The sequence below is a fragment of the Ovis aries genome, chromosome 12 (genome assembly GCF_016772045.2).
Source record: "Ovis aries strain OAR_USU_Benz2616 breed Rambouillet chromosome 12, ARS-UI_Ramb_v3.0, whole genome shotgun sequence".
Classification (NCBI taxonomy): Eukaryota; Metazoa; Chordata; class Mammalia; order Artiodactyla; family Bovidae; genus Ovis; species Ovis aries.
The window spans coordinates 26,423,349-26,442,698 of record NC_056065.1 but is presented as its reverse complement, the minus strand read 5'-3'; the positions used below and the strand labels follow the sequence as shown (position 1 = coordinate 26,442,698).

At 42.7% G+C, this 19,350-nt stretch overlaps 1 protein-coding gene and 1 non-coding gene across 10 annotated transcripts in view; one reads left to right on the top strand and one right to left on the bottom strand.

The window, feature by feature from the left end:
* The first annotated feature begins 500 nt into the window (after positions 1–500).
* The window catches only part of TP53BP2 (tumor protein p53 binding protein 2), a 66,701-nt gene continuing 47,851 nt past the window's right edge, over positions 501–19,350 (top strand). For 5 of the 9 annotated variants that reach the window (XM_060396345.1, XM_012187119.4, XM_060396348.1 and 2 more), the window contains exon 1: positions 501–810. Coding sequence is in view for 4 of the 9 variants with exons in the window: in XM_012187119.4 (XP_012042509.1) it covers positions 784–810 (27 nt within the window). In the remaining 5 variants the exon portion in view is untranslated. Of the gene's footprint in view, positions 811–12,032; positions 12,250–19,350 lie in introns of those variants that run through there. The other 4 variants (XM_060396346.1, XM_060396349.1, XM_060396347.1 and 1 more) reach the window with 1 other exon arrangement.
* On the bottom strand, positions 2,948–3,054 carry LOC121816118 (U6 spliceosomal RNA). Its single transcript, XR_006055575.1, has one exon. It is a non-coding gene; the product is annotated as a U6 spliceosomal RNA (small nuclear RNA).

Sequence of the window (19,350 nt, the reverse complement as noted above, 5' to 3'; positions counted from 1 at the left end):
CCCGCGGCTGGGTCCTCCCAGGAGCTACGGTCGCCTGGCTCCAGCCGAGGCCGGCGGCGGTGCCGCGGGGAGGAACCGTCCAGGTGCCGAGTTTCCGTCCAGGACTCAGCCCCCACTCCCCCCGCTTTCCCCCCACCCCGGCCCAGTTCGAAACTGCGGGAAAGTGACGGCCGCAGCAACCCGGGGGGTCGTCCGGCGCTTTCGTTATTTTGCCTTCCAGAGGCGGCCTCACAATCCCCGGCTCCTCCTGCGGGCGCGCGCGCGCTCCGGTGGCTCCGCCGCGCGCGCCCCCGGCAACTTGTCATCCCGAAGGCAAATAAAGGCGGCGCGGCCCCGCCGCCCCGGGCGCGCGCCCGCGCCCTGGCCTCCCTCCCGCCGCGGGCCCGCGCAGGCGCGCGCGGCCTCCCCTCCCCCACTCCGCCTCGCGCGCCGCGGGCGGGGCCCCGCGCGGGGGGCGGAGCCGGCGCGGGCTCGGCGGGGGCCAGGCCCGGGGATTAGTTGGTTTCGGAGCCGAGGAGGGAGCCCGGGCCGTGGCGAGCGCCGAGCAGACAAAGCCACGTACGGGGGGGCCCGGCCGGAGGTGGGCTCGGGGCTCGCTGGCGCCCCAGCCCGCACTGAGAGCTCTGGGGACCCGCACGCCGCCCCGCCACCCGCCACCTCTTTGCAACAGGTCCGCCGCCTTCGGGCGGCCTCCCTCTGCGCTCCCCTCCCCCGCACCGTGCGACCCCCACACTCCGGGGTGCCTCCGCCTGGCTCCCGGCCGTCATCTCGCCACCAGCTTCGATGCGGTTCGGGTCCAAAATGATGCCGGTAAGCGGACGGGCGGTAGGGGCCGGGACCGGAAGTGTGCGGGGTCGCGGGCAGGGGTCTGGTGCGCGTCTTCGTGCGGGTCCTGAGCAGAGCGTGGGGATGGCGGCGGCGGGGGGGACTGAGTCCGCGTCGCGGGTGGTCCGTGCATAGCTCACCTCCCGCGAGCGGCTCCATCCTCCAGACTCCCCACCCCACGCTCCCGCGTGCGGGATCGGGGAGACCCTCACCGAGGGTAGGGGTCCCAGCAACTGCTCCCGAGGCGGTGCGGCAGCCATTCTAAACTTTTCTTTTTCTCTCTGGCTGGGTCCTGACTTTTTTTGCAGTTCGTGAAGGTCAAGAACAAGGGAACCGGGAATCTTATTTGCTTTGTCTTAAAAAAAAAAACAAAAAACAACTTCAAGTTGGCGTGAAATACACATACCGAAAAGCGTACCTTTGTTTTTAGTTGAATTTCGATCTTGATATCGGTGATGGCCAACTCACTCTTTTTATCTGGGAACTGATTTTAATAAACGCAGCCTCAAAGTTTTTGATAGCAGTGAAAACGCATTTGCCTGGCTCCCACCGTTTCCACAGCTTGTTTAGCGAGCCCTCGGAGAAGGTTAGTGAGTTCTTTATAGACTCCGTAGGCTTTCGACGTGTCCACCAGGCCACACAGGTGAAAAACAGGTTTGAGACATTTGAAATGCCCTTTTTCTTCAACGGTCGCAGAAGCTGGAGGGTTGCAGTGGCTTATGCAGATTTCAGTAGCGTGTTTCCTCGAGGAAATTGTACTTTACATTTCTGCCACTGAAGCAGGATTGATTATCTTGCAGTCCAGCGATGTTTTCTTATGGCTTCATTTGTGGAAACAAAGAAATGAATTTTCTTTTACTTTTATAGAGTCTGTGGAATGAGTGAGGACAAATTTTGTGTATATGCAGTCACAGATGCAGAATATACTATCTTCTGGCCCCTTAGCTTGTGTTGTGGGAGGGTTTCTTAAACTTTCACATTACTGGACACGTTTGATTTATTGGTTTTGATAATTCAGTTTAGATGGTTTGGGATATTTTGTCCTGCCAGGATTCAGAGAATTTGAAAGTGTTAATAGCATTATGTGTCCTTTTTTAGTTTGATACCTGGTTATGAAGTTAGGTTTGTGATGTGAATGACCAATATTTAAAACATGGAGAAGGGTGAGGGATTTTGTCATTAAAATGTTTTATCCCTTGTATTTACATTTCCTTGCCTAAAAATAACTTTTGCAGTTTGTGATTTTTTTCCCTAAAAATAGGAGCAAGACCAGTGTTAGTTGTTGGCGGTATGATTTTCTTAAAGATCAGTTGTATGTTTAAGGTATTCTTTGGCCTTTATTGATGCTTATGAAAGTTTTCCTTCTTGCATACCAGATCATCACAATATATAGAAAGTTATATAGCTCTTTAGGCTATTGCCTTTCCTAATGTCAGTATCAGTGCCTCCTTGCCTCTCTTGGGATAGTTGCTAGGTAAGAACTTCTCCTGAATTTGCAATATTGGTTAGGTTAAACTGGAGATTCTTATACTTGGGACACATAGAAAATATGAAACAAAATTTCATTTATTAACCTCATGTTATATCTTTATCCTGTAATATTTGGGATATTTGAAAATAAGACTTTTCTTAAATATATCTCTTCTCTTTAGCTTTTAATATGAATTTTTATTCCATCGTCAAGTGAGGTTTTTTTTTTTTTTTTTTAATTTATTTTTTTTAAATTTTTAAATTTTAAAATCTTTAATTCTTACATGCATTCCCAAACATGAAACCCCTCCCACCTCCCTCCCCATAACATCTTTCTGGGTCATCCCCATGCACCAGCCCCAAGCATGCTGCATCCTACGTCAGACATAGACTGGCGATTCAATTCACATGATAGTATACATGTTAGAATGTCATTCTCCCAAATCATCCCACCCTCTCCCTCTCCCTCTGAGTCCAAAAGTCCATTATACACATCTGTGTCTCTTTCCCTGTCTTGCATACAGGGTCCTCATTGCCATCTTCCTAAATTCCATATATATGTGTTAGTATACTGTATTGGTGTTTTTCTTTCTGGCTTACTTCACTCTGTATAATCGGCTCCAGTTTCATCCATCTCATCAGAACTGATTCAAAAAATATGGAACGCTTCACGAATTTGCGTGTCATCCTTGCGCAGGGGCCATGCTAATCTTCTCTGTATCGTTCCAATTTTAGTATATGTGCTGCCGAAGCGAGCACTCAAGTGAGGTTTTAAATTTATTACTTTGAAAAACTAACCAATTTATCAAAAAAAGCACTTTGCTTAATAGGGAAAAATGGATAGTCTCAGAATGGAGACAATTACCTTGATATGCTTTCTTGTTGGGGTGAAATGTACATAACATAAAAATGACAGTTTTAACCATTTTTAATGTACAGTTCTGTGACATTAAGAATACATTTTTAAAATTGCTTTTACAGGAATGCTGGAGATAACAACTTGCTATTTAGACTGCATTATATTAAAGTTGTGCAAATAAATTGTGTTCATGTGTTTTCTCACCAAATGGTAGAGAATCAAGTAAATTTCTTTCATGTGGGACATGAAGTGATAATTGGATCCCAAACCAGAAGAGGATGATGCATTTTAGTAGGCTAACTAAAAATAAGTAGGCAAGTGCTGATAATCACAGTAGAGATAATGATAGGGTACTGCAGAAAAGGGTGTAATAATTACACTCATTTTGAGATACCTGCCATAGTTGGTATGTCTGGTTCTGTGATATTTCCACAACTTGGTGAGGAGAAACTGATTACCCCTTCCTACTTGACACTGTATCTTTTTCTTCATTAAAGAAACGTCATTTATAGCTTGACAGTCTGGCTGTTTAATGAGCCATTCTCATGTTGTATTTATCACCTAGAGGGAAATCATCATTAAAAGCAACATTTCTCAGCTGTTTAACATTAGTTCATATATCTTTTTTCATTACTTTTCATTTTCTGAAGCGTTGTATTCAGAGAAGAATATTTTTATGAAAGAGCTTAGCTAACTCTAAAAGCATTCCCTGTTCTTTTTAGCTACAGTTTGATAAAAATTTGTTTGTACCTGCTGCTGAAAGGTAAATATAAAAAACCTGCTTACAGAACCACGCACAGTGTTCCACAGTGCATGTGGAAGGCCAGAGGACTTGAATTTGCCTGTCTCAGTGGTTGATGTCATATATGTGGCATTTCTATTCAGCTGTGATAGAAAATGAACTGTATCTGTGCTGTCCAGTGTGGTAGCCACCAGCCACCCGCAGCTACTGCACTTAAAATGGGACTAATGAGACCAAGGAATTGCATTTTTTTAAAAAATTTAATTTTAATTACTTCTGAATAGCCACATATGCCTGGTGGCCAGTGACTGTATCGACAGGGCAGTCAGTTTGATGAAGGGGCACAAAGGAGCATTTTACATTTGAATCCCATATTTGCAGCTTCACATTTACATTAATACTTTAAATGAAATTGTAATGGGTCATTTATCCCTAATGACTTGGAGAATGGGTTTTCTGATTATTTAACTTAGTGTTCTGTTTAAATGAATTTCACCACAAAACCCTAATGTGGATAATATTTTGGAGAAAATAATAGCATATTTTAAAGAGCTCAGTTGAACTAATCATGATTTATTTTTAGGTTTATGGCATTTTATCTTTCGATGCTACAGAGGTATCATAGTTACGCCTAGCTATTTCATTATGCTGTGAAATATCGTCTGATTATTAGAACTTACAATTTTGGAAGTCTGGGACCAAAAAAATGGGATATTGCAGTAGCTCCTTTAGAAGTCTGATTCTTGGTCAGTTGGATTTATGTATTTCTAAAGGCAGCTTAGCTCCCCAGCCTCAGAGCTTAACTTCTGCTGAAATACGTGTATTATTTTCATGTTTTAAAGTATTACTTGTATTATATATTGGTTTTATTTGCATATACTTTCCCAAACTGAAATTGTGTTTTGAAATGACAAACCTTTCAAGTTATAGCATTGGAACATTGTATTACTATGATTATACCATGTTCTGAAAGAATTCCTGTTGTTGAGAAGTAACGTAGTACATTAGCTTAGGTTTTATTGCAGAATAAAGTTTAAGGTAGGTTCTCTATAGAACTATAATTCTCAAAGGCTGTTAAACAGATCATCTGTTTAAAAGAAAATGTGCAAAGTATCTCATTTCCTGTGCTGTAGTGAAATTTGTTTCTTGTGACTTATGCTACACTAATTAAAAGCGAAAAAGTATTTAACAATTTCTGTATTTTTACCTGTTTCAGAGAAACTGGATTTAGACTTTATAAAGAACTGTAGCACAGTCATACACCTGCTTATATTTTAAAAATTAACAGGATTATCTGAGAGGGACACAGAGGGCCGTTTATTCATACACTGCTTCTAGAAAGAACTGTTTTCTCTCCCTCTTTACGTTCCCTGCCCCCCAGCAGCAGATGGTAAAAACAAGAAAACAAAATCTCTCTTTTCTGGAGCTTTTAAGGAACACTGTGGACCTTTATCTCTTGGTAATCTACCATAGTCTGTGAGACTTCTTAAAAAGTCTTTCTAAAGTGAACTTAACACTGAGCCATTCTTGCAGCTCATGTGAGGTCCAGCCTCTTTATAGTTCAGATAGGGTAACAGTGTACCAATACACGTTGGTATGATTTCCGTCATGTACCATAAACCTCTTAATCAACCTGAATATTCATTGGAAGGACTGACGGTGAAGCACCAGTACTTTGGCCACCTGATGTGAAGAGCCGACTCATTGGAAAAGACCCTGATGCTGGGGAAGATTGAGGGCAGGAGAAGGGGACAACAGAGGATGAGATGGTTGGATGGCATCATCAACTCAATGGACATGAGTTTGAGTGCACTCTGAGAGATAGTGAAGGACGGGGAAGCCTGGCATGCTGCAGTCCATGGGGTTGCAGAGTTAGACACGACTGAGCGATTAAACAACAGCTCTGTAAACCCCTCACCAGCCTTTTCTATTACAAGTACTGCAAAGAACATGAAGAGTGAGATAGAAGAATTCAGGAATCCAGAGAGTTCTTTTCAGCTCATGCCACTTTTTCAAGTCAAACATTATTTAAATATTTCTCTTTTTTTCACGGTACTGAAGCAGGTACTGAACAGAACATTTTCTTTTAATCAGATGTCACTGAGAAAAGCAAAAACAGATGACCGACCTTGTGAGAGGTATACTTAGGCTGGAGTGGTAGGTGTGACAGTAAAACTTTTCATCTTGTCGGGGAGAGCTGAGAAGTCTTAGTCATTAGGAGAGCCTTCAGGAGCACTGAACATTAGGACGCAGTGATTCTGCATACTCTCTTATCAGAGGAAAACTCTTATCGAAGAAATGCAAATTCTCAACATAGTTAGAGCCTGGGTAGGAAAAGTAGCTTCACAGACTCTGCGACTGTGGCCATTTTTAGCTTTTTTCTGCTTAAAGTTTATCCAAGCACAGATGATTCATTTGGTTAATGGAACCAGATTTTCATTGAAAATCTTCACGGGACCAGTAAATACTGCATTTTCTCTTTTGAAATGTGTACTTCAGTGGTTGTTCTAGAAACAGATTTATGACTTAGTACTATTTATTTAAGTTTCAAACATTTCAACCGGAAATCCTTAAGACACAAGTTTAGAAAAGTAATAGAAAATCATAAGGAGTAAACTATAGTAAAATATTACTTTAAACTACTAGTGGTAATAATAAGAAATGGTCCAGACAGTGTACTAATCTTCCATAGTGGAAAGAATAATTTCTCTGTCAGCCAGTATGGTTGAAAGTCCCATGCTTTTATTATCCACCCAGGGTGGAGAGGGAGCTTCTGCTGGAACCCCTTGTGTGCCCAACACCTGCCCCTCTGTTGGGCTGCTCATCTCAGATAATCCCTTTTTGACCCTGTGAAGCAAGGCTTCCCCCTTCTCATGTAACAGATAAAGAATTTGAAGCCCAGAGGGTTTTAGTAATTTACCCTGGGTCACTTGGCAGAAATGAGATGCGAACCAGGTCCACTTGTGAAGAAATGTTCTAGAATGTTTCCATATACTTATCAAGACAGTAGTCATGGTATTCTTTTGGCTAATGACAACTTCAGATACTGCTTTACAGAGCATAACTAATTATTTTTGACTTCGAGGAAAACAGAGTTATCTTGCCATATGTAAATCCAGACTGGGTGAGAAATTTTGTAAATGGTTCTCTTATCAAGTTTCGACTGATGTGGAGCTGACCTCACCCTGTGCAAAGGAAATGGCTCAGTGACTATTATTTTTTTTTCTACCTTTAATGCTTCTATAGAGATCTCAGCTCTTTTACATCATCTGGGAAAGAGAAGGGGTGTAATGATTCCTTTTTTTTTCTTTCCTTCTTTCTTTAAAACACATGCCTTTTGTCTGAGGGGTATTGGATAATCTGGCTTTTGGTGGTATGTTTCAACAGGGTGTGAAAGTTGTGAGGTAGGAGGGTAAGGAGAGTGGAATGGGTGGTTAAGAGGCACGGAGGGCAGGGAACTAGTCTGCTGTGAGGTTGCCGTCCTTGTTGTGCAGTCATTTCCAGGGTCTTGAGAGGTGAATCTGTGACTTAGAGGAATGCCCACTGCTGGCAGAATCTCCAGATGAGGGCGAAGTGACAGCATCTCCCCTTGCTGCCCCAGGGTGGTGTGTATAGTGAGGAAGAGTGATTCCATTTAATCAGATGACTTTATTGGAAATACACTGGAGACTGGTATGGAATGAAATCATATTAAATCAGTGATCTTCCTTCTTCCTCATTAACTTGCAGATTGTTTTTGGATGGCCTTTTGGGGACAAACATCTGTTCAGTAAGTGTGTAATGAGCATCCAGGCCCTGTTCTACGTGCCATGGATATAGGAAAGAAGATGACAGTTTTCAAGGAGCATACCTTTCCTGAAGCTTAGTGGGAGGCTTGGAGTGGGGAGGATATGGAAAGTAGAAACCAAACAAAAGGAGAGTTATGTAGGATTTAAACAGCATGCGACTAGGATGGCTGCTTTAGATTGGTGGTCAGGGAAGCGACATCTTGGCTGAGACTTGTGCAGATTTGTGGGAGGAGCAAAAAGCTATGACAAACCTAGACAGCGTATTAAAAAGCAGAGACATTACTTTGCTGACAAAGATCCGTATAGTCAAAGCTATGATTTTTCCAGTAGTTATGTATGGATGTGAGAGTTGGACCATAATGAAGGCTGAGTGCCAAAGAATTGATGCTTTTGAACTGTAATACTGGAGAGGACTCTTGAGAGTCCCTTGAACTGCAGAGAGATCAAACAAGTCCATCCTAAAGGAAATCAACCCTGAGTATTCATTGGAAGGACTGATGCTGAAGCTGAAGATCCAATATTTTGGCCACCTGATGCGAACTGACTCATTGGAAAAGACCCTGATGCTGGGAAAGATTGAGGGCAGGAGGAGAAGGGGATGACAGCGGCTGAGATGGGTGGATGGTATCATTGACTCAACGGACATGATTTTGAGCAAACCCCGAGAGATAGTGATAGGGAAGCCTGGCGTGCTGCAGTCCATGGGGTTGCAGAGTCGGGCATGACTTAGTGACTGAACAACAACAATATGTCAAGTAGGCAGAATTCCCAGGGGCTGGTGCAAAGGCCTGGAGGAAGCAAGGGGGACTGTGAGGCCGGAGCTTAGTGGTTGGGAGCTAGTGATCGGAGCGGAGGTAGAGAGGTGCAGCAGGTAGGCTTTCCTGGGCCAGGGCGAAGAGTTTAGTTGGCAGGGGAAGGGATGTGACAGCCCCTGGAAAAGTTCTAAGGAGTAAAAGTGACGTAAATGGAGAGATTAGAAAAGAGGCCTCCATTGCTGTGTGAGAACAGATTGTCGAGGTGCCACAGCCAAAGAACTGAGAAAGGCAGGGGGAGCCTGACAGCCCTCTTGGTAGGAAGACAACGGAAAACCACCAAAGATGGATAAAAGCTTTATCATATACTGTGAGGGCCAGCAGTTAGTGTGCACTCGCGGTGAACTCAGTCCATGCAGTGTGTGACTTGCTCTAGGCGTTCAGAAGCCCCAGGGATGAGAGAAGGGTTGATCTTACCCCAGGCTTGGGCATAAGATCAGGACAGGGATGGGTAGGGTTACTGCACGTCACAAGCTCCTCTGTGAGACTCAAGAGAAACCAGGCTTGTAACATCCAGAGCTTTAGAGAAAGCCTGTCGCCGTGCGTGCACATCAGTTCCTTGCGGATGCCTTAACCCTACAAGTATTTTACAACAACTGTGCCTTCCACCCCGTGATCTTCTACTTGGAAGCTTCAAGTGCTTTCACCTACAAGTTTCTTCACCTTAAAAAAAAAAAAAAAATTCAGTGGTAATCTTCATTTTATTGACAGAGATACAGAACAGCCAATGACCTAGAAAATTGAAATCAGAGCTGACTTAAATTCTAGAAAGGGTCTCTTCCTGCCAGTGTTTTTCTGAACTACAGCAATATCTAATTGCTAACTGCTAGCTATTGATAATTTGTGACATGTAGGTTATTACTGGGCTTCCCTGGTGGCTCTGATGGTTAAGAATCTGCCTGCAATAGGGAGACCTGGGTTCGATTCCTGGGTTGGGAAGAGCCCCTGGAAGAGGGCATGGCAACCCACTCTAGTATTCTTGCCTGGAGAATCCCCATGGACAGAGGAGTCTGATGGGCTACAGTCCATAGAGTCACAAAGAGTCAGACACGACTGAGCGACTAAGCACAGCACAGGTTGTTATTATTATTATTTTTCTTGTAATTTGTTGATCTGGAAAAGGGGACTATTTTGGATACTAATTTTATTTTAAAGTTAAATAGGATCCTTTCTCTGGTAGGTTTTGATCGCTGCTTTCGGTCGCTAAGAGACCTGGATGTTATCCTGCATTCCATCCGTTCTTCCATTTTCTCCCATGACAGTTTCATCGCTATATCCTCCTCTAGCCCTGGTACTCTTCTTCTGTGTCTCCCCTTTCCTGCCTGGAAGGGGTGATCCTCTCCTTATTTATCTTCTTACCTTTACTGTCCTTCACCCCATCAGTCCATCTCCACACTGCTTCCACAATGATCTGATATAGCATCTATCGCTTCCCCTGTCCAGAATTCTTCAAGACTGACTTATATTACCTATAGCATACCAACATAATCTCCTTGCTAAGTCACTTCAGTCATGTCCGACTCCGTGCGACCCCATAGTCGGCAGCCCACCAGGCTCCCCCATCCCTGGGATCCTCCAGGTAAGAACACTGGAGTGGGTTGCCATGTCCTTCTCCAATGCATGAAAGTGAAAAGTGAAAGTGAAGTCACTCAGTCGTGTCTGACTCTTAGTGACCCCATGGACGGCAGCCTACCAGACTCCTCCGTCCATGGGATTTTCCAGGCAAGAGTACTGGAGTGGGGTGCCACTGCCTTCTCCCATAATCTCCTTAGCTAGATCCAAAGTTTCCTTATCATCTGGCCCAGTGGATTTCAGCCTTTTTTGTGTCCAGATACACTTGTAGAATATTTGGCCTCTCAGTGGGGAAGGGAGGTGATTGAAAGACTCAAACCATGAAGCAAGTCAGCACTTCACACTTAGCACCCGCCGCGGAGGGAAAGTAAGCTGTCAGAAGGGCAGCCCTCTTCGCCCTGCTGAGCCAGCCTGCCTTCAGGATTGCAGAGCAGTCGGGGAAGAAGATCTGCTCACCGCCGCCTCCATGGTCCCAAGGGACGCTGCGTTAGGCCTCTTGGTGGGGCCTGATGATCTGTTTTCCTCTAGCTGGCAGTGAGTTGCACCTGCTTGTATATTGACGTCCATCACCTGCTCTGTGCCGTCTGACCGGGCCGTGATTGTCAGTGTGAAATGAGTCGTGTATGTCCCGAGTTTCTGCAGCACAGCTGTGACTCAGGGGTTAAGGGGTGACCTGTTCTTCTGTCTGACCTCCCACCTTCCTGTTTCAGCAGTTCCAGGGCTGCGTGATGACAGCACGCCGGGTTTCCTCGCACTGCTGTGCCTTCACAGGTGCCATTTTTCTGCCTGGTCAGCCCTCTTCCTGCTTGTCTGACTCATCCTACCCTTTTGGGTTCAGTAGTATTCCTTGAGAGGGGTGTTTTTTTTTCCTGTTCTCACTGGACGTCACCTGAACCTCCACCAGGAAGTTCTCCTGTTGGGTCACATGTTTGCGGGGCCCTGTGGCACTTTGTGCGGCTTGAGGGTGTGGCCCATCCTCTAGGCTTTGTGTTTCTAACACTGAGCACAGTGTTTGACACACAGTGGCATTTAATAAGTGTTCGGGTGAATGAATGTTCTTCTTTTTAATTTTCCTTGGGGAGGGCAGTGCTTGCCCATTTGAATATATGTCCATTGTTGGGAGAAGTTTCACAGAGGTGAAATCTTTGAACATAGAGGACCTCTTCTGCAGCAGACTGCCAGGTAAAGGGAAAGAGCTAGAAGCAGTGGATTGGTTGTACTCAGGCCATCACGCATGGATCTTAAAAATACGGTGCTTACAGGGAGCTCTGCTCTAGGGAACTTTTCCCATGGGTCTGTAATGACCTGTATGAAAAAAGAATCTTAAAAAGAGTGGATATGTGTGTATGTATAACAGAGTCACTTTGCTGTACATCTGAAACTAATACAACATGGGAAATCAACTGTACTCCAATAAAAATTGTTTAAAAATACAATGCTTAGTGAATAAAAGCAAAAGATGGAATGAAGTCTATAATGGTGCCTTTGTGTAAAATAAGACGTGCTCCTAAGATAGCAGTGCTCAGCTTAGAAGAAAGCATACCAGGCAACATGAAGCTTATACAGAAAGGTTGAGGTAGGGATGGAGAATTAACTAGTCAAGTATATTTATTTAGTTCTTTTATTTTGTTGTTTGTTTATGGCAGACACTGAAAGCAAAGTAGCCTCAAGTGAGCGACTTTGATAGATATTTTGGAATTTGAAATCTTGCCTAAATCAAGCTTCTAGCATAGTTGAAAAGGAGAGAAAAGATTTCTTAGATTATCCTAAAGTAAGCAGAATGCTTTGTTTTCTTCCCTTGAGACATGGTCTGGCTCTGAGAAAACTCACTTTGAAGTTACACCACGAGGTCACGTATAAATGCTTCTTATGCCTGATGACGTGAACACACTGTTCACATCTGTTTCCTGTTCACAGTCCCGTCGTCCGGGGAACTTTGAGTCTCTGAGCCGCAGTATCGGTTCAGTTGAACAATCACATATTCAGATTGGCTGTGTGTCAGACAGATACTGAGATTGTGTTTTTCGGGAGAGGAGAAAAACTGAAAGGAAGCATTTGAGGACCAGAACTTCTGTACCAAAGGAATTTATAGACCAGTAAGACAGATAAGACCGGGATCCGGACAACTGTGGTGTGAACAGTCGTCTGAGAAGCAGAGAGAAAGCGTCCTTCTGGCTGGAGGTGCGTGTCTGTGGGAGGGACAGGGCTGGAGGCAATTTTATGGTTTTGAATTATTCCAGAAAGCTTTTTGAGATTTCTCATTTGGTGATTTGAGGCTGTGACTGTGGAGCAGATAACTTCTATGTTTTAGGTCCTTATATTTCTTATAATTGATTGGAAATTTCTTATAATTGATTGGAAATTCCTTGAAATTAAAAATATGCAAAGATAAAATACCGCTGTATATGAATCTGATTTTTTTTAAAATTGAAGTATAGTCAATGTACAGGTAAGTTACAGGTTTAAAAGTCTGTGAAGTTTTGATTGTCACTGGGTTAACCATTAACATTTTAACAGTTAATATACACTATACAGGTCGATATGCACTGCTGTTAAGTACTGGTGAAAGAACTCATGCTGTAGTTCATTTACCCAGAAAGTTAGTCTCATGTTACATCTCTGCTTATAAGCCCCAATGCAGTGGTTCTCAAACTTCAGTGGGATTGCTGGGCTCTACCTCAAGGTTTTCTGATTCAGGGGGTCTAGGTGGGGGCCTGAGACCTTCTGTTTCTGGCAAGTTCCCAGGCGATGCTGATACTGTTGGTCTGGGGACCATGCTTTGAGAACTGCTCTAGTGATGTCCCTTATTCTTCAGCCTGCGTCCCTTATACTTGACCTCAAGGCCCTACATCAGCTGTTTACCTGTCCGTCCTTGTTCATATGTGCCTATATTCCTGATACACTGGCCTTTTTAGTGGTCACGGCACAGACCAAGCCTGTTCCCATCTCAGGGTTGTTGCCTGGAATGTCTTCCCTGGATGTTTCAAGAGGCCGGCTCCTTCAGCCTGCGCCTCCCTCAAACGTGCTTAGCCCCGTCCAGCCATCAACTGCGTCTTTCTCTATCACATCACCTTTTATTGTGCTCATTTATCAGTCTCTTCTCTCTGTCCTGAAGAATGCAGGCTTTCCCGTTCACTGTGGGTGAATGAAAGATGTTGAAATCCACAAGAAGATGGGATTGAGAGGAAACCAAACCAGGAGCTCCTTTTGAATGACTGACGTTAATGAGGGAAGACTCTATGTCTCAGGGGAGGTGACTGCTCTCTGCTTCTGTAGATGAAGTGGTTATGTAATCAGACATCTTAAACCAGCTATTTTTCAGTATGTAATGAATTTTTTTTCCGCTGTTAAAGTAACCACTTCATATTTCCTGTGTCATTTTTCTCAGAATGGTAGTTGTCTCAGAAAATGATTGTGTACTCTAGATGATCCTGAATGAATGGCTAGGAAATACCGTGTGTGGTGAACTTCTGATAACTGTTGAAATTTGTGTCATTGATTTCTAGATTCTACTCATTTGGTCTAGTGACCGAAGAAATAGTTTATGATATAAAGAAGTCCTTTGAATACGATTTTATGGTTTTTCTTTCTTTTTAACGAATCCTTCCTATTTAAAGATTTTATTTAATTTTATTTAAAAAACTTTTTGGCCACACCATGCGGCATGCAGGATCTTAGTTCACTGATGAGAGCTGGAATCCGTGCCCCCTGCTGTGGAAGCATGGAGTCTTTTTTTTTTTCTTTCTTTTAATTTATTTTTTAATTGGAGGAAAATTGCTTTACAATGTTGTGTTGGTTTTTGCCATGCGACAGCAGACATCAGCTATCATTACACATATATCAGCTCCCTCTTGAGCCATCCTCCTCTCCGCGCTTCCCATCCCTCTAGGTCATCACAGAGCACCAGCCTGGGGTCCCTGTGTAACAGCTTTTCACCAGCTATCTGTTTTAGACGTGATAGTGTATATATGTTGATGCTGCTTTCTCTGTTCATCCCGCTCTGTCTTTCCCCTCCTGCGTCCATGAGTCCATTCTCTACATCTGTGTCTCCTCCATTCCTTCCCTGTGGATGGGTTCATCAATACCATTTTTCTAGATTCCATATATATATGTGTTGATATACAATATTTGGTTTTCTTTTTCTGACCGACTTCACTCTGTATAACAGACTCTAGGTTCATCCACCTCACTAGAACTGACTCAAAGTGGTTCCTTCTGTGGCTGAGTGTAATATTCCATTGTTATATGTACCACGTCTTCTTTATCCATTCATCCCTAGAAGGACATCGAGGTTGAGAACTGAGGAATCTTAACCACTGAACCGACAGGGAAGTCCTGGATTTCTCTTTAAAAAACTCACAGGTCTGATAGAAACTGATTGGCTGATGTTTAAAGTATTCCATGAGCAAAAGGCGGTACATTTAGTGAGTACGTGGTATACTTAGTGTAGCAGTAGGTTTAAATATCATTGGTCTTTAATGGAACATTAGTAGATGTGACCCATGGTAATTGATGAAGGTTTTATAAAGCCGTTTAATGGCCTCAGGAGTAAGCTCTGGGCAGGAGAGAAGGCACGTAATAAGCTTCTGTCAGCAGTGATCATAGCGGTAGCAAGGTTGGACCGATCATCAGGGAGGCTGGAGAGTGTCTCTAGGGGAAGGACTCAAAGACTTAGTGTCCCTGCTGCTCCTGAGGGAGACATCACGGAGACCTCTGTCGGGATGTCCACTGAACTACTGGGGAGAGGCAGCAGGGTCGTCCAGGCTGGGGTGGCTGGGCAGCACACCCCCAGCAGAAGGAGGCAGCCCAGCCCACCCTTGGGATGGACCAAGTCCAAGTCAGGGAGCCAAGCAAGTCGCCTGGTGTTCTTGGTTCGTGGCCCCTGGAGCAGAGTTACCACGGGAGCAGACAGCGAGGTCTCTGAGGAGCAGGAGGCTGAAAATGCTGGAAGATTGGAATGATCTGCATCTCATTTCTGACCCCTTTCTTGGGTTGGAAGCCAGAGTTGGGCTGAATGGCTCTGTATGTTTGAGAGACTGAAAGAAGCTTTGGTGGTTGTTGCTGTTTCTTAGTCCCTGTCTATGTATGTTACTGTTGAGAGAGGTGTTTTTCTTGACCAGGTTATAGGAAGCCTAGTAGCAGCATCTTCTTCTAGAAGGTAGTCTGGGGTCTTCCTTCCTTCATTTCATTTCTGTCTCCATAGGGGAATTATTAAATACAAAAATCATCTTGACTTTTCTCTAATCTCACTACTAACATTATTATCTGGTTGTCCCTATGGTGAGTTTCCTGTGAGTTGTAAGATTGGGGAGGATTTATGTTACTGTTTTTATAGATTGTTCATTTTCCTCTAAAGGACAAATTTTTTTCTCATATATGAATATATACATATATATTTTCCCCCCCTTAGGTAAACCTAAGTGATTTGAGATTTTGTAAATCAAAACTCTGACGCTTTTATTGCAAAGCTTAAATTCCTTTCTATGAGAAGGAACATCCTAACTCTTAGTTCTATTTTTCTTTCTGTGAAACTTCACATGGTTTTTCAGTCAAAGGAATAAGTTTAGCCTCTGACACGAAGTAAATTTCTTGTAAATGCCCTGGTCAGTTTTTTGTTTTTTTGTTTTTTTTTTAAATTTCCTTTTGGAAAAGTCTTCCAAATTTTAATCTGAGGTAATTCCTCTTTGAAATGAGTCATCCTTATATTAATAGCATAACTTTATAGTTACAGTGCATACATGTCCTGTTAAAATGGAACTCTTAAAAATAAATCTTTGATCTCTTCTTTTTTAATGAAAATTGTGACTTTGGATTTTTGGAAGGGCAAGCGTTCTTCAGACACGACTTGGGCATGAATTACTGTGCAGAGCGTGTGGGGGGGAGGCCTGGTGCAACTTAATGTAATGGTATTTGATCTTTCCCTGAATCTTTCTCTTCAGATTGATCACTTTAAGAATCAAATCTTATTTACTATTTTTAGGGAAATATTGTCACATTATCACAGTTCATATTGTGTTATGTATACTTCTAAATTGTACATTATTGTAAAACTATATTAACGTTGATATTTAAACAAATTTAAAGTGACGTCTATACCTGATCTCATGATACCAGATTTCTCTTATGTATTCTGTACAAGACAGTTCCTGTGCCTATATGTTTAACTTTTATTTTTTGGCTGTGCCATGCAGCAGGTGGGATTTTAGTTCCTTAACCTGGAATCAAATCTGCGTCCCCTGCAGTGAAAGTGGAGTCTTAACCCCTGGACCACCAGGGAAGTCCTATCCATATGTTTTAAATGGTTAAAATCTACAACTTAATATTACTAGTTTGTAACCTTATCTTACCATTTTCTAACACTGTACTTACAGTAGTTGGTACCTGGGTCATAGTCCTTCTAGCAACTACCCTTCCATGCTTAACTTATTGGATGTTAGTTTCCTATCTTACTGTTTATAGCTCCAACACCACAGTGAAAAATCTTCAGGTTTTCTTCATTTCAGTTATTTCTGTAGGAGTAATTCATGGGGTATACATAAATTTATGGGTTTTTATAACATGATACACTTTACTTTCCAAGTGTGATTTTTAACAATTTTTAGTACCATCATTATATCTTTGAATGAATCAGTCTCATCTCTGTTGGATCTTACCTTTTAATCACAGACTGATTTAATAGTTGTAAGTGATGCCTCATTGTTTTAATTTACATTTATCCTTCCCACTCCATGTTTTACCTTTCATATTGCCCTATGGTCTGTCCCTGAGAGCCTCTGCTCCTAAGTATGTATTAGATTTGATGCTTACTGTTTTTTTAAAAACATGAAGTTCTTGATGTGCAGGTTGGGAAGAAGTGAGCAGTTCACGTCTCTGTCAATGGGAAGGGCTGACCTGGTATCAGGGGAAGAAAAGCCATCTCTTTTGTTCCATCCAAGCTAGACTCTGAGCATTTTCAGATACCCCAGCAATTTATCGTTCTCACAGCTGCAGGTTCAGCTGTAAAAGCTGTTGTGTTGTTTTGATCTGATTATTGCTGTGCTCGTGATGAAAATAACTTACGTCACAAGTTCCCAGGAATACATTTGTGAGTCAGTGAGACTAACCAAGTTTCTCACAGTAGCCTCCCAGGCGATTTGACTCCAGGAAACTCCATTCTCCTTTCTTCCTTATGGGAAAGGATCTAAGGGAGTCATCTTTGTTTTCTTGAGAATATGGTGTTTTCAGAAATCTAAGGAGTCAGGAAAAGGTGGCATTTTTAGAAGTAAGGTTACTATAGATTATTATTTTTCTTTTTAATTATTTCCTTATGCATGCATGCTTGCTAAGCCGTTTCAGTTGTGTCCAACTGTTTGTGACCCTGTGGACTGTAGCTGGCCAGGCTCCTCTGTCCATGGGATTCTCCAGGCAAGAATGCTGGAGTGGGTTGCCATGCCCTGCTTCAGGGGGTCTTCCCTACCCAGTGATCCAGCCCACCTCTCTACTGTCTCCTCCGTTGGTAGGCAGGTTCTTTAGCCCTGGCGCCATCTGGGAGACCCAGAATTTCTTTCTTTATGCTTGCCATTAATTTATGCCTGTTTGCTGAAACCTCAGTCTGCCTCAGATCACATTCATCTTTCTCCTTTCTGAATTTTCATTTTACTTACAGCCCCACTCATGTAATTTGGTACTGCTCCTGCTAAGTCGCTTCAGTTGTGTCCGACTCTGTGCAACCCCATAGACAGCAGCCCACCAGGCTCCCCCGTCCCTGGGATTCTCCAGGCAAGAACACTGGAGTGGGTTGCCATTTCTTTTCCAATGCATGAAAGTGAAAGTGAAGTCGCTCAGTTGTGTCCGACTCTTAGCAACCCCATGGACTGCAGCCCACCAGGCTCCTCCGTCCATGGGATTTTCCAGGCAAGAGTACTGGAGTGGGATGCCGTTTTGTTCTTAATTTGGTATTAAGGTTTTTTCATGAGTGAATTTTGTTTCCCTTAAGAGATTTTTATACCTGTCTCATAGTAAGCATGTAGCGGGCATTTAAAATTGTGATGTAATTCATATACCATAAAATTCACCCTATAAAGTATGTAATTCAGTGTTTTTTTTGTTTTTGTTTTTAGTATGTTCACAGTGTTAACCACTGGTAATTCCAGAACATTTTCATCACCTTAGAGAAAAGCATCCTCTAGGGTTACACACTATTCCCCCTCCCCCCAACCCCTGGTAAACATTAATCTACTTTTAGTCTCTATGGATTTGAATATTGTGGTGGTTCTTTTTGTGCCTGACTTCTGTCACTTAGTATAGTGTTCTCAGAGTTCCTCTGTGTAGAATGCATCAGTACCTTATTCCTTTTATGGCTGAATAATATTTCATTCTAATGCAGTGGATGTTTAAGATGTATTTCTTTTGTGTGTGTGTATTTGCAGGCTCAGTAATTGCGGCACACGGGCTTAGTTGCCTCACAGCACATGATACCTTAGTTCCCCTGACAAGGGATCAAACCTGTGTCCCCTGCACTGGAAGGTGGATTCTTAACCACTGGACCACCAGAGAAGTTCCAAGATACGTTTCTTGATTGTTAGATTTTAGTCCCTGGCTAAAGTTGAGGCAGTATGGTGATCCTAGAAAACAACATTGTCAGACATTTGCCGTATATATCACATAGCAAGGACCAGGTAATAAAAATGTTTGCCTTATTAATTTAATTATTGATTCTTTATCAGTTTTATTATCCAAGTGATGTTTAATCATTCTAGAAAGTTTAAGCATAGATAAGTCCCCCCAAATTCATTTCATAATCTTACACCAAACATTACTACTGTTAATTTGGTGAGGTCTTTTTTTGTTTGTTTGTACTACATGTCTGTGTACACGTATTATATTTTTCCATTTGTATAGTGAGATATGGTGAATACTAACAGTACATACCTGAGACATTCTTGAAAGTTTTGCTTTTTGTGCTTATTCCTTCTGAAACGTTTTGGTAGTAGATGCTGAAAAGTTCTCTAAGATTTAGCCGTTTTATTTTTTATCATTAAAGATCACGAATTTTTGGCCAAAATTATTGTTTTCAGAAGGACTTCGTTGATAGAGTAGGTTAAAAGTTTTTTCTTTAGTAAGTTTTCAACATGCTGATAAAACTGCCTCATCAAAATGAAATGAAAACAGCTTCATCTTTTGTTTTATTTTTTAGGGAATTAAATTACACTGCGAAGAGTGATCTTTTGTAGCACAGTCCACTTAGGAAACAAAGATAAAAAGAAAGTACAGTATTAAGAGCCTGTGTGCCTACTTTTTCTC